Source organism: Lepisma saccharinum, chromosome 6 (assembly GCF_977018435.1).
Source record: "Lepisma saccharinum chromosome 6, izLepSacc3.1, whole genome shotgun sequence".
Taxonomy (NCBI): domain Eukaryota; kingdom Metazoa; phylum Arthropoda; class Insecta; order Zygentoma; family Lepismatidae; genus Lepisma; species Lepisma saccharinum.
The window spans coordinates 49639907-49654538 of NC_139234.1; the positions used below are offsets into that span (position 1 = coordinate 49639907).

General features: G+C 37.0%; 1 protein-coding gene across 1 annotated transcript in view; it reads right to left on the bottom strand.

Annotated features, from left to right (window-relative positions):
* The window catches only part of LOC145989380 (zinc finger C4H2 domain-containing protein), a 31814-nt gene that overhangs the window by 11213 nt on the left and 5969 nt on the right, over positions 1-14632 (bottom strand). The window contains exons 3-4 of the mRNA XM_083124724.1: positions 11707-11885; positions 7240-7425 (exon numbers count right to left, since the gene is read on the bottom strand). Coding sequence (XP_082980850.1) covers positions 7240-7425; positions 11707-11885 — 365 coding nt within the window. The remainder of the gene's footprint in view (positions 1-7239; positions 7426-11706; positions 11886-14632) is intronic.

A 14632-nucleotide genomic window follows, 5' to 3' on the forward strand; every position in this document is an offset into this window, starting at 1 on the left:
AAATTTACAGGCACGATTTTTTCGTTTTGTTTTGTGCCAGGGAAAGGTTGTGTTCTCTCCCAAGAGAATCTTCTCTTACCAGTTAATCCTGTAACGGACGATGTTCTAGTACATAAAATCCAATATTCATTCTGTTCGATTATCTCCCGTCTCTTGCTCGCGTGTGACTACTGTCAAGATTCATTTCTTGCAATAAACGAGATTGTTTTCTTTTCGGTAGGTCTCCGTGCAAACGGTTTCTTTTGAACTAAAATTGTAAGAATTTCGTGGAAGAGCAACAACTTTGCACAATTAAAAGAAAATACAGTTTTTTATAAGACTTTTTGCCACAACATGCATCCCGTGCATAACCGGTTGTATAACTAGGCAGGATAAATGGTGTTAACCGACTCCTTGTAATCTTTGTGTCCGCGTTAAACTCCGTGTTCTCATTTTGTGTAACATTTTTTACACTTCCTTTAAAACGTACAATATTATTATATAGTACATATAAAGCTTATTTTCTGAGCTACCACCAAGTATAAAATATCCTTTGTGGGGCTAATTTATACTCTACTTTATTTACACCTGAAAACAGGTGCCATCTTGAAAAGTTTGGATAACTCGAAGTCGTTTAATACGAAGTTGACATTTTTTGGTCCCTTGAACTTCGTATTAACGAGGTTTTCCTGTATATGTATATTAACAAGGCCAAAATTCATAATTGAGAAAGGTGGAAAAACAAAACTACACTTTGTTAAACCCCCTTCACTGTGGCAAGTGAAGACTGGGAATACTGAGTTCCTACAGTGGCACCAAAGTTTTGTTCAACACCAGAAGAACGGGGCCCATCATTTCGACGGATGACCCCTATTTTTATTGTAATTTTGACCATGTTAATTTTACTCCACAGCTTCCATGTTCTGTGACTATTAACAAATATTAATGCTCTACACTTGTGTAAAAAGTTAAAATTTTATCTCGCATGTGAAGGCTACTACGTTGGATTACTACTATAAGTACGATCATCAGTCATTTTGACAGGTACATATTTTAGGTAGATACATCTGTTAGCAATAGCATATTCTAGTGTGGGTGAACCTTAGTTCATCTTTGCTCAATGTTGTTAGTCTAACAGATGTATTTTTCAAGTTGAATGTTAGTTCAGATTGGCCAACGAATTATCTACAGTAAAATATTGGCAACCTTTATTTGGTTACTCTATTTGGCTCAGTGCAGTGTCCAATATGTTGCCCGAACGTGGCTTACTGGATCGTGATGTAGCAACCTCATTATCTCCATGATTTGTCAGATGTCGAATCTGAGGGAGAGGACAATATTTATGAATATGATGAGTAGGGAATGGATTTCTAGGTCCATACCGATTTTCTTTTTCTTGCTTCATCCTAGACGTATGCTATTTACATATCTTTGCATTTCATGTACACAGGACCCCTCTACTGAAATTCTATAGGACCTAAAAATGACTAAATGAATTATAAATGCCTAAAAGCTCTATTTTGACTTTAAAAATGCCTTTTAAACAATTCGCTAAACTTCAAAAATAACTTTTATTAAGAACAAGCCACAAATGTTTGAGACCCTTGAATCTTGAACAAATTCTAGCAGCAAAAGAAGCAATGTAACAGCAAAGGGTGTCAACGTCTGTGCAAATTTCCACATTCTTGCATCACGAAATTGGAAAAACGTGGAGTGAACTGACTGGATGGGCATTTTCCATTGTTAAACGCTGTACATCCCAGACAATTAAAGGGACCATAGGTGTAGCATACCAAACAAAAATGCAGCCTGTTTTGGGACAGAATCCTAGCTACAAGATCATTCAGTTGTTAAAACAGGGCCGGCATTATTCCCAACAGTGGAAGAGCGTGGGAAGATTCCAAGAACATGGAATTGGTTCTTTTGAGTGCCTGCTGAGACGAGTAGGAAAGGCAAACCTGCAAGTGAACAATCACGTCGCCTATTTCCCCCATTGACACAACAGTTAGGTTAAAGGGAAGGGTTTGCGCCGGAAACTACAACTGCCCTAGTGTAGAGGAGAGACCACTGTGAACCTGCCTGCGGTTTAAGTTTTGAGGTTCAGTTTTTTGAGCACACATTAAGCACAGATGAACTAATCGGGGACTTGACCTACAGTTAAAAAGTGGGATCCGAACCAGTATGTGCCTCAACGGATATTGAACCTACAACCTCTTCGTTACAACTCGACGACGTTACCACTACACCTCGGGGTGAACCAAATCTGCCTTGGGAATTAGGAACAGTTGCATTTATGAAGTTTGCACCAATAACTTCCTGCAGAGAAGGTTTTCCACAGACATTGAAAGTTAATGGGATTGTTACAATCCAGAAGTGAGAGTGACTGTACAAGCGCCCACTCACGGACAACTGGAAGAACTTCACCACGGAGAACATTGAAAAACATATGGTGGTGCAGTAGTTCAAACTACGATCAAGTTTTTACATTGGACAAATTGTATATTTTTATAATCAAAGAATAGTATTCATTGCACTAAAAATAGTAGCTTTTGTAAACAAATTGAAGCTAAAACCAGTTATTTCATAAAATTATTATTAATGAATAATTATGCCTATTAATTTATTATAAGCACCTAAAAAGTCCTAAAATGGAGTTTATAAAGTCATAAATCCTTCTATTTTAGCACCTAAAAATCCATTCCCTAATGATGACTGCAGAGTAGATTATGACAATGCCGGGATAAATGTTCATTTCTTCGGCCCGGGACTTTATGTCCTATAAAACTAAAATATGTATTTAATTATTTTGTAAAAAATTAAAAATATGTCAGAAAATTGCAGAAATATTCCCAGTAAAACCAAAAATATGCACAACAGTACATTCGAATTTCTCATTATGTGGGAAGTCAGTATCTTCCAGGGAAGATCGCCGAGGGTAGGGGTAAAAAAGTGCTCCCCTGTGCATAGCACCATGCCATGAAGGCGTATAGGGGGTGTGGGGGTAACACCCCACGCTTTCTTGATCCGGTCGTGAGCAGGGGTGATGTGATCAGCATCATGCCCCTGACTGCCTTTACCCCCCAGGGTTTCCCCCAGGTACCCATGTTATTCGACACTCGGTGGGCACCGGGGCCGCTTCCATCATTAGAAAAGTTACCGGATTTGAACCAGCCGGGGATCGAACCCGGGACCTTTAGCATGGTAGTCAGACGCGTTACCGACTGAGCCACCGCGAGGGTAGGGGTGAGATATTAAATGAAGTCAGAATTCCTTTGACCGAAGAATGTTGAAAATATAGTGAGGTTCACTGAAATTATCCCAAGTTTCATTTCTATAATGTCAGATTTACACCTTTGTGGAAACTAAAGCATAATTGGCAGCTCGCTCTCATTTGGTAAATCTAGGTAATGAATACATTAACACAACATTTTTAAGACAGATTTTAACTATGTAGAATCTGAAAATCAGCCTACAAAATTTTTGTCAGAACATGTTACACTTAATATTATTTCTGTTCCACAATGCACATATCTTGTGGCAGCAATCAATACAACAACATCATTTTGGGGAATATTAAGTATATAGCATTTGAAAAACAGTCTACAAAATTTTTGGCACAACAAGTTATACTAAATATGTTTCCATTCCACAATGCACTTACAATCTTTTAAGTTCTTGTCCATGGTATTTTATCCAGTCGCACTGTTACACAGTGATTCGTGCCTGGCTCAAACGACAAGTGATCTTGAAACTCCCATATTTGATTGCAGATAGAGTAGAGTTTTGTAATGTACGGAATGTTATTTTTAATTTTCACTGATTGTTGTGAGAAGCGAAAAAATTATAAAGAAATGAGAACAATTGAAACGTGTTTACTCCCTGTCCAGTAGTTCTCGTGCCTGCACAACAATGACGGAGAATGTTTTCCCTCAATAATGTTCACACGACTATAAATTGTTGGTGGGATAAAAAAAAGTGGGAGAGGGGGTTATTATTTTTCGAGACTGCATCTGCTTTTAATTTCCTCGTCCATAATTTCCTTATTTTGCCATGGATAATATAAACTATCAGTTGCGCTAAAGTTATGAAGAATAAATTATAAAATAACCGATTATTTGCAAGACAATTACGAAATTATACAGAAATGTGTCTTATTACGAGAAAGTTGGATATATGTTGTAAAAATGTGAAATTGGTAGGGGCATGCATATTTCGTTTTTGACGAAAAAACGAAATTTGAAAAAACACATTGTAGTGTTAATTTTTCATGTTTTTGAAAGGTGTGAGGTGCATTTTGTGACCATATTTTGTCACGAAATAATGCGAAATGAACTGCAAAAAGCGAAATTAACTCTTAAACACGAAATTCAGGGTTTATTCACCGACGCGACACCTTCAGAGGTCTGAATTATCCTGAGAGTTATGCAATTTCCGGAAAATTTATTAATTCTGCTGTTAATATTGGAGAAGCAAAAATGGACTCCTTTACACAGAAATAAACTATACTCTGATAACTACATAAATGTGCTATTAGAAGTGAAATGTTAATTCTGTGGAATACGTGTAGTTTTTAAATCAAATTTAGGATTATTTTCACAATTTTAAAACCAATATGTCTTTTTATATACCACTTTTCATCCATTTTTTCACCGCTATAACACCGATATTTTATTTTATTTACCGCTTTTGAACCCGAAATTGACTAAGTTTTTGTACCGAAATTTTGCCTTTTTATTTACCAAAAATATGTGCCTCTAGAAATTGGTAATATATGTCAAAAACATGCCTTATCAAGTTTGTCTATTTCTGCTGATTTTCATCAGATACGTAAAGATCTCGCCCCATTATTCAATCCGATTATAAAGTCCCAGGCCCTATTCATTACATATGACTTACTAACTTAGCTACAATTATTCTTTAGATTAAGATGTACAAGATAATGACAATACATGTGAGTGTCTACATATTAAAGTTTCCTCTTTTATTAATTTTCTTTATTTTACTTCGCTTCTGTGCCACTTTTGGCTAATTGCGAAGATGGGGATGAGTTATGATATGATGAAATTGATGTATGCACACTCACAAACATCCATGCCCAGGCCGGGATTCGAACCCGGGACTCCTGGCATTGTAGCGCGATGTGCTAACCACCATGAGGCTGGCATTTTCCCATTTCCAAGTGAATGTTCGTGTATTTCTATTTTTTGTGATTGAATGACATAATTATATTTTTCAAATGTTCCCACCAATGAAAAAGGCATATGTAATCTAAATGGTAAGGAAAAATGTTTCTACAAATACAAAAACTCAAAAGTACATGAAATATACAAACACACCAAGATGTCGACAGGTGATTTATTTTACGTATTTATGTACAGGGTTATCGTAAATGATTGTTGGGGTTACAAACAAGCACTGTATTTTACGTAATAAAGATAGCATGCAATTTTTTGCAAAATGTTAGAAAACTCACCAAGTTTTTATGACAAAGTCACAAATGTTCCATGTGCTCGCCTCGCGATATATGCTGCAGATATCTAAGCGATAGTCCATATCCTGCCACACTCGGGATAGCATATCACATGTAACACTGTTGATGGAAATCATTATGCTTGTTTTCAGTTCCTCAATGTTAGTGGGTAATGGAGAATAGTCAACAGTATCTTTTACATATCCCCAGAGAAAAAAAAATTGCAAGGAGAAAGGTCAGGGGAACGAGGCAGCCATGATAAAATGTTTTCATCCTCATCATTCCCGCACCCAATCCAACGTTGTGGTAATTTTCTGTTGAGCAATGATTACATTTCACAGTGGAAGTGAAGTGGGGCTCCATCCAATTGCATGATGAAGGTGTTAGAATCTTCTTCCACTTGAGGAAATAGCCACTCATTCAACATATCAAGGAATGTCAATCCCATAACAGTTTTCTCCATGAAGAAGAATGGACCATACACCTTTTCTCGTGACACAGCACAAAAAACATTCACTTTAGGCGAGTCCCGAACCAACTCAACAAACTGATGAGGATTTTCCGTTCCCCATATGTGCACATTGTGTGTTTACTTTTCCACTTAGGTGGAATGTTACCTCGTCAGTGGAAACGAATTCTCGATGAAATTTTCATCGTCAGCCATGAGATTTTGCATATCGCTGGCAAACGTTTCCTGTACATGACGGTCATTACGTGTTAGCTTTTGATGCAGACTTAGGTGGAGTTTAGCCGTTTTCGTAAAACACTCCATAATGTTGTCTTCGGAATGTTTAGTTCCTTGGATCCAGCAGGAATGAATTTCTTCGGGCTCCATAGATAGGTTTCACGAACTCGCTCCACATCATGTTCCGACACTGATGGTAGACTACTGCTTTTGCCTTTGCAAATGCAACCTTTTTGTTTGAACTGTGCATACCACCTTCTAATCAAATTGTCTGAAGGTAAATCTTTCAGATATCGTGCAGAAAAATGTTGTTACACAACTGTAATGGACCTTGTTGCGTGATATTCAAGGACACAGAATGCCTTCTCACTAGTAATATCTGACATTTTGAAAAACTGCGGCAGCAGAATTGGGAAACAGAGGTCTATGAAACAAATAAGGAACAAAACTTGTTGAGTTTCTCAACAATATTGTGCATTTGTGTGGACCGTGTCATTCGCCCAGATCGATTACAACAATGAGGAAACCCCGACAATCATTTATGAAAACCCAGTATATATTTAATTATAATTTTAACAATGTTAACTCCACGTCTTCCATGAATTAACTGAATATGAACAACATGGCCCTTTTACCCAGACAATTTGTTCCTTTGTGTCCATCTATTAGCCACTGTAGGAGCCAGAATTTGTAACAAATGGTTATAATGATGTGAAAATAAAAGAAATCGAGAAACACAAAGAGTTTTTTTCATGGTCAGAATAAAAGCAGTGAAAAATATGACTTGGAAAAACTGTACCGTCAAAATTACGGGTTTGTCCTAATAGGTAGCTAGGAAACCACCGTCCACCTAGTGTTAATTATTGTGTTATATTACTTTACTCCTTTTTAATAGCACCTACAACTTTAGTTGGCAAGGAAATATGCAGGGTGATTCAGTTCAGCACCATGGGACAACTCTGTTATTAGTGCATAAAACTCTTTTATTTAGTCTGATTTCATGAATAGATTTAATGTACCATGGGTAGTGGGATATATATTTCACTTTTCATTTATTTCTAGATTATTTTCAATGGCAAATTTCCACTAGAAATGAAAAACTTACCTAAAAGTTGGAGCTGGTCCAGGTGCAGGCATAGAACGATCATGCTTTCCACCACTTTGCACTAACTGAAGTGGAGGCTGGGGTGGAGCGAGGAATGCAGATGTTGATCCATGTGCAAGAGCCATGCTTGTCAGTGCACGATGATCTGTTTCATTGTGCCACTCTGGCTTATGCCTGTCAAAATAACTGTAATGGACAAAACAAAATGGAACATATTTTAGCCAGTGAACAAATATTTTAACTAGAATCATAACAAAAATTTTTGAGCAGAGTATTTGAAGATGACCTTTATACCCATAACAAAGTAACATACATTGAAGAACTAGAATCTCTATGGCATTTATAAAAGCTGGCTTCTGCTGACCTCGTGGATGGACAACTAAGTAGCAGACTTTCATCACAATCTGCCAATAGTGACAAGCAATAATACAAATCAGGATGGATAAAAATCATAATTTTAATTTAAAAATAATTTTTGTTGATTTTTTATTTAAATTGGATTTTTTAAAAGAAAACACGCTTAAATTTGCTTGCATGGTTTTTGACACCATGCACATAGATATATGTTTTCTATAGAAAGGCTTCTTCTAGTAAATGTCCCTTAAAATATTTGAACAGCTTGATTAAAACAAATAAAAAATATACATAAACATATATTTTTTCGTTTCTCATACTGTAACTACTATGGAAATGTTTGTTGAGTTTATTAATGAAACTAATAATAATTTCATTAACTTTTCTTTTAGTGAAAATAAAACATTCTGGATATTCTATAATTGAAAGTTAAAATATTAACTTACATTTTTTTATAGTCTTTGTACCTGAATTTTGGAATTCTTTTAAATTATAGTTCGAAAAATATCAGATGCCATGTTTTTTTACAGTTTAATGATATTGACACTATTTATGGTTTAACATGATTAGTATTTTGTATTTTTCATCTTTCTCTCTTTCCTTCTCTCCCACACAAAATTAATGAATTTTAAATCAAGAGAAATCCTGTTTACATTTCCTTTTGTATAAGCTTCACACCATCAGTACATATACAGGGTGTCCATAAATTCTCACCCCACCCTGGGTATTGTGCTATAAATAGGAAGAAATGGTGAAACACGTATTCCATGATGTTCAGGAGGAAACATTCCCTACCTGGGCCCCCCACAAAGGGGTATGCTGGGGTCGACTCAATTTTATCAAATAGCAAGGGGGGGGGGTCGAAGAATATGTCGTTTGAAAGGTCTTATCGTAACAATAATAATACAGCAAATCCGGGGCTTCTACGTAGTTCCAATTGACAATGGGGTGAAATCAAATGTGGAACATGACGAGCATTGGACAGGACTCAACTCCTAGACAACAGTGGGAGCTGGAAAAATGTTCCTACACTGTAGCATGATTCGGAAATATCCTAGCAGTGTCTACAAATATGTACACCCCCCTCCCCCAAGAGATGGCAAACGTCCGTACACAAAACTGCATATCATCGTGCCCCCTGAGATTGCTACCAGGAGCACACGGACAGACATGCACAATCACAACTCAAGGCAAATGGAGGAGGAGGCTTGTAGTTACATGTACAATGTCAACTGAAGGCAAATTGGGGGGGGGAGGGGGTTTACAAGATGTTACAACACGTACACCACTAAAAGTCAAATTGAGCTTACCTACTATTTACAGATGATGTTCGAAATGAGCCCCATTCACTTCTTGGCAGTAGAACAGACTAGTATGAAATGCACGTCACACTTTTCAAAACGTGTCTGCTGAAATGTCTCTACAGGCTGCTATTATTGTTTGTTGCAGATCAGCAAGACTACTAGGTTCTGTTTTGTACACAACAGATTTAAGGTGTCCTCAAAGGAAAAAATCGTTCAGAGACAAATCAGGCAATCTCGCAGGCCATTTGATGGTACCAAGAAGGCCTATCCACCTATTGGGATAATGTTCGTTCAAAAAACTCACGTATGTCCCGGTTGAGTGTGCAGGACATCCATCTTGCTGAAAAACGATATTGTCCGCATCAAATTCAGGCACACCGTTGACATCGACTGAGTTTTCTACAAGGTCCGTTTCCAAGGGATCCACTGTGTCACGTAGAATTTGCAGGTACAGATTACAGTTTAAATTGCCATTAAGAAATAGGGGTCCAATTGTGGTTTGCGTATGGCCTTCCCTCACAACATCAGGACTAACATCTGCCCATACTCGAACATTGTGTTTATTAACACAGCCATTTAGGAAAAAAAATTTCGTCACTAAAACAGATGTTGTGTAAGAAGTTCTCGTTGTTAGCAATCCTGTTGCACATAATTTCGCAAAACTCAATTTGTCTATCGAAATCATCATCTCCTAGTTCTTACTTTATCTGCATTTTGTAAGGATGAAATTTGTGTAATTTTAACACCTTACTGGTGGAATGTTACTTGCTTCTTCTATTTGTCTGAGAGACATTTCCGTGTTTACAGTCACGCATCCTATAACTTCCAACACTGTTGCCTCATCGATGCGAGGTCACCCTGGATGCAGTCTGTCATTGACGTTTTGCGTATCACGGAATTTTTTCAAAAGGTCTGAAACATACTTATGGTCAATACTATGGCATTGGGGATACTGTCGTATACCGATTGAACTTATACGCCAGACCTGGTTATTAAGTGTTGTTTGTTATCAGTCTGTGTATTGCTCCTGTCATGTATGTCTCAAAGTCATAGCCGTTCTTCGTGACGAGACTTCTTTCATTTATACCGATATGTAAGTTATTGTACTTATTCTGATATTGTGTTGGTGAATTATACACTTTTGTTTGTGTTGGATCTTCAGTCTTATTCTTAACTCCATTTCCTGGATTGCCGAAGAACATAACGAACCCGAAACTTAACAGATACAATTCGTGAAATCGTCTAGCAGTGGCATGGTAGTTTCTGCCACATTCACCGAAAATAAAGATAATTTCTACCTTGTCTGCACCAGAATGCACCCTTCCGGCACCATTCATTTTTCTCGTCATTGCAAATACTTTAACCAGCAATACACACACATAAACAGACCCACGGTAACAGAAGATACAGGAAACACGTTAGTAGAACACAGTGTGCACGACACTACAACTCTTCTATGTCCAGTATCTCAAAGTGCACTTCGAACTTTTGCGGTCCGGTCCATTTGCTTACGAGAACACAAGCAGAATGGTCCCATTGAATATTCATCGCGACAGTAACACTGATTACTTGGTCTGGTTCGATACTCCGTCTGCATTCTCCTTCAAACAAGAGAATGGGGCTCATTTCGAACATCTTCTGTAAATACTAGGTAAGCTCATATTCCACATTTGATTTCATGGTCAATTGGAGCTACGTAGAGGCCCCGGATTTGCTGTATTGTTGTTGTTATGATAAGACCTTTCAAACGACATATTCTTAGACCTCCCTTGCTCCCAGCCTACCCCCTTGTGGGAATGGTTGGCCTCAAAATGTTTCCCCCTGAACATCATGGAATAAGTGTTTCACCATTTCTTCCCATTTACACAAAAATATAAAAGCCAAGTTCCTTACTAAAAACAAAGTAAAGCATATTGAAGAGTCAAGATCAATATGCTACTGATAAAAGCCGAGATTGGAAAGTGATACTGAGCATAAAGACAGACGAGGGAACATGACGACACACATCGCTACTGACTGTAGATCCAGCTCACAAGAGCCTCATTACCCTGCAAACATGCAGTTTCTGGTGTGTGCTACATGGAAGGAAGATTGGCATTTGGGTGCCTTTTACAGAAAGTCACCCAACTTGTAATTAAAGTTTGGTTTATTTTACTTTACTTAGTTCTGCCACTATTGGCTAAATGCAAATATGAGAATGAGTGATGATTTAATGAAACTGATGAATGGACACTCAAATAACACTCATGCCCAGGCAGGATTCAAACCTGGACCATTGGCATCATAGCATGCTGTGCTAATCACTCTCCCATGAAGACACTCTAAAAATGGGGTATACACTATAGCACTATAGCCAGTTCATATGTGTCTACTATACAAAACCAATATATGTTAATTACACCTTTATATACATAACAATAACAAAACTGCACAATTATGGACTCAGTTTCAGGTTATTTAAAGAAACTTATGATCACTACAATTATCAATTTTACCAACAAAACACTAGGTATGTCAATATTAGCCGGTACCGCTCCATATTCTACCCACTTTATCCACAGAAAGGTAAATCAGAACTGTTTAAACTCTCAGTTTAAAAATTAAACCAAGAATATCCTGTTTGTACAGGATGTACAGAACTTTTTGCACAGACAGGCTAATTAGGACTGGACCTACAATGTAAGGTGGGATCCGATTCACCGAGAACATCCTGAATAGAAGGTAACAGCTAAGAACGCACCATTTCTGACCGTGATAGTACATAAAATGGGCTTACAAAAAAAAAAGTCTCAAAGTGCAGAATACTTACTCGACTGGAATCAAGTCAGATTCCTCTTCATGAAGTTCGGGTAGTCTATCCAGTCCTAAATAGTCACGGCGCATTCTATCAATGTCCATTTTTAAGGGACGATATTCATCATGCAAGCGTCTTGCAGCATCCAACGATCTGTTGCGAGATTCTTCTGCCTGTTTAATAACATTTTCCATCTGGAAAAGAGACATTGCAAAATATATATATATATATATATATATATATATATGGTTAGCATTAATAATAAAAATCAAAAACAAATCATCAACATTCAAACAAGTCTTCTAAGGTTACCAGCCAGGTTAAATCGGCGTTAGCATCCAATGTTTTGAGAGCATATATTAATCTCATCATGCTTCTCCTTGAAGATCGCAGTCATGTATGCTCTCGAAACGTGGGGACACTAACGTGATTTTAACTTGGCTGGTATCCCAAGAACACTTGTTCAAATCATGTTGGCAGGAAAGATGCAAATTCCTAAACCACCAACAATAAGAATAAAAATTAAAATATGCAAATACAATCTTAACATAAAACACTAAGTAGTAGCTACTTACTACTAAAACATCTCATGTGGAAACCAATCATTTCATATGATTCACGATATATACAACAGCGCATGTCGTGATTGAATCGGTACTTTTCTTATTAGAGTAATTCAGCCTAGTTTGTTTTTTCGACTTCAATTTTTCAACACTGAAACATGGTACGAAATGCTTGAAACAGATTTGTGTATTGATTTGCGGTCACTAAATGACATTTATTTAAAAATGAAAGTGAGTTTTGCAGATGCACAGTGTTGGTTATGAACTGAAAATTCAAAGGGTATCCTAAAGGAGAAATTACTTCAGTTTCCTGCAGTACAAAATATGAATTTAAACTTTCTGAAGTGAAGTTATTTTAAAAAAAATATTTATAAATTGCAAAGAAGAAAGGCCAACAAGTGAAAATATGGACTGAAAATTTATTATGTCAATAAACCCGAGAAGGGTGGCATTGGATTACCATGGCCCAGCACGAAATGTTTTCTGTTTGTCGATTCAGATCTAATAATTTTTCTTGTATGTATGCATTGCTTGCATTGTAGAATGATTTCTCTTGTAGTCTAGTTATTACAAGCATAAAAATAGAGTTTTTCGTTGTCACATTTCAGAACACACGCTCCCTTCATCAGACATTTATTTTTAGTTTGATTAAAGATACAGTTATAACAATGGTTATTTTTTTTAAAGAAAAAAGAATCAGTTATACAATGAATGTTGTCAATGTTAAAATGTTGTAATGTAGCAACTTCAACTGTGAAAACAAGCAGTCTGTGTTTTTATGTTTGTAAGAACCGTACGTAAACTTCAAGAGAAATGATTCCGATCTGTTTCCCTCCCTTCTCCTCCCCCTGTATTACAGCACACAAAATGCACATCAAACACATGAAGCAAGTTACTGAATTATTAGTAGATATTACTTGTAATTATTATTATACGTAGGCAAGAGCATATTTTAGTCCTTCAGATGTGTTCACTGGGACTCATTGATCAATTAGATGATTTTCCCGGAGATTGCCAGGTTCTCCTGATTTTCCTAGTGTGTGATAACTAAAGCCCGGATTTTTATGTAATATCAACCCCTAAAATATGTACATAAATATGTAATAAAAATGTCTGAAATATGTAAAAAATATGTAAATTCGTAATGAAATATGTACTATAAATATTTATTCCAAACGTTACTTCCTATTTTTGTTACATTTTTTCCTCACAAAGGGATATGTTTATTTCAAAAAGACTTACAAAAATTGAAGTTACAATATTACAATGCTTACATTAAGTATTTTTTATGTTCTTATATGCAAAAATATTAACCACAATTTGAATATATTCAATATTTAATATACAATGTCACCAGGTACCATTCAAAATGTCCAGTAGTAAATTTTCGTTGCCCAAATTTTTCACTCAAAAAGCACTTACAAAAATACAGGTTACCTTTGATCTTGGGGCAGTCACTGTATTTAATTATTTAACTTACAATATGTTACCAGGTACATTTCCAAATGTTCAGAAGTAAATGTTTGTCGCCGATCAGATAATATGTTCTTGTACGCAGAGAAACTTCTCTCCACGTCACAAGAAGTAACCGTAGCGTACTTCAGGAGGTGAATGTGGTCGGGAAAAATATCATTGGGAGGGTTAACTGTTTCACCATTGAGAATGCGGCTCACTGTAAATAAGCTGACGTAACCTGGGTTTCTTTCAGTCACTGCATCAAATTTTCTTCGAGCTTTCTCTCCCACATCTCCTCCAACAGCAGACAGTTTCTTTCTTGCATCCTCATATATATCCATGGCTTCCAGGAGAGGAAGCCCAACAGTTTCAAGTTTTTTTATGCTTGCATCAATCCAACCAAAATTGCTGTTTATGTATGCCATATCGCAAGCAAGTTTGGTGTCCTTGAAGAGATTTTGAGCAGTGTGTACCGATACAGCTGAGCCCGCCGAAAATGAGTCAAGCACAGATTTCACTTCTTCAAAATGTTCGTTGTAAAACTTACTTGCCCGGATCCAAGTGCCCCATCTAGTAAGAATAGGTTCCGGAGGAAGTGGTACACCTGGCAATTGTTCCTTGTAAACTTGCACACGTTGTGGTGCCTTCAGAAACACCTTTTTCGTGGAAGAAATAAGTTGGTTGACTTCCGGGAAATTGCCTCTCACCTCCTCAGCAATGCGTTGGAGAGCATGTGCCAAGCAAGTAAAGTGGATCAAGTTAGGATAAAACACTTTAAATGCCGTAGCAGCTTTTAACATGTATGACGCACTGTCTGTGAACATGAGAAGAACTCTCTCTTCTTGTACGCCATCCGGATACAACAATTTAAGACTGTCATTCACAAATCGTGCTATGGTGGAATGATTAGTACGCTCTAGAAC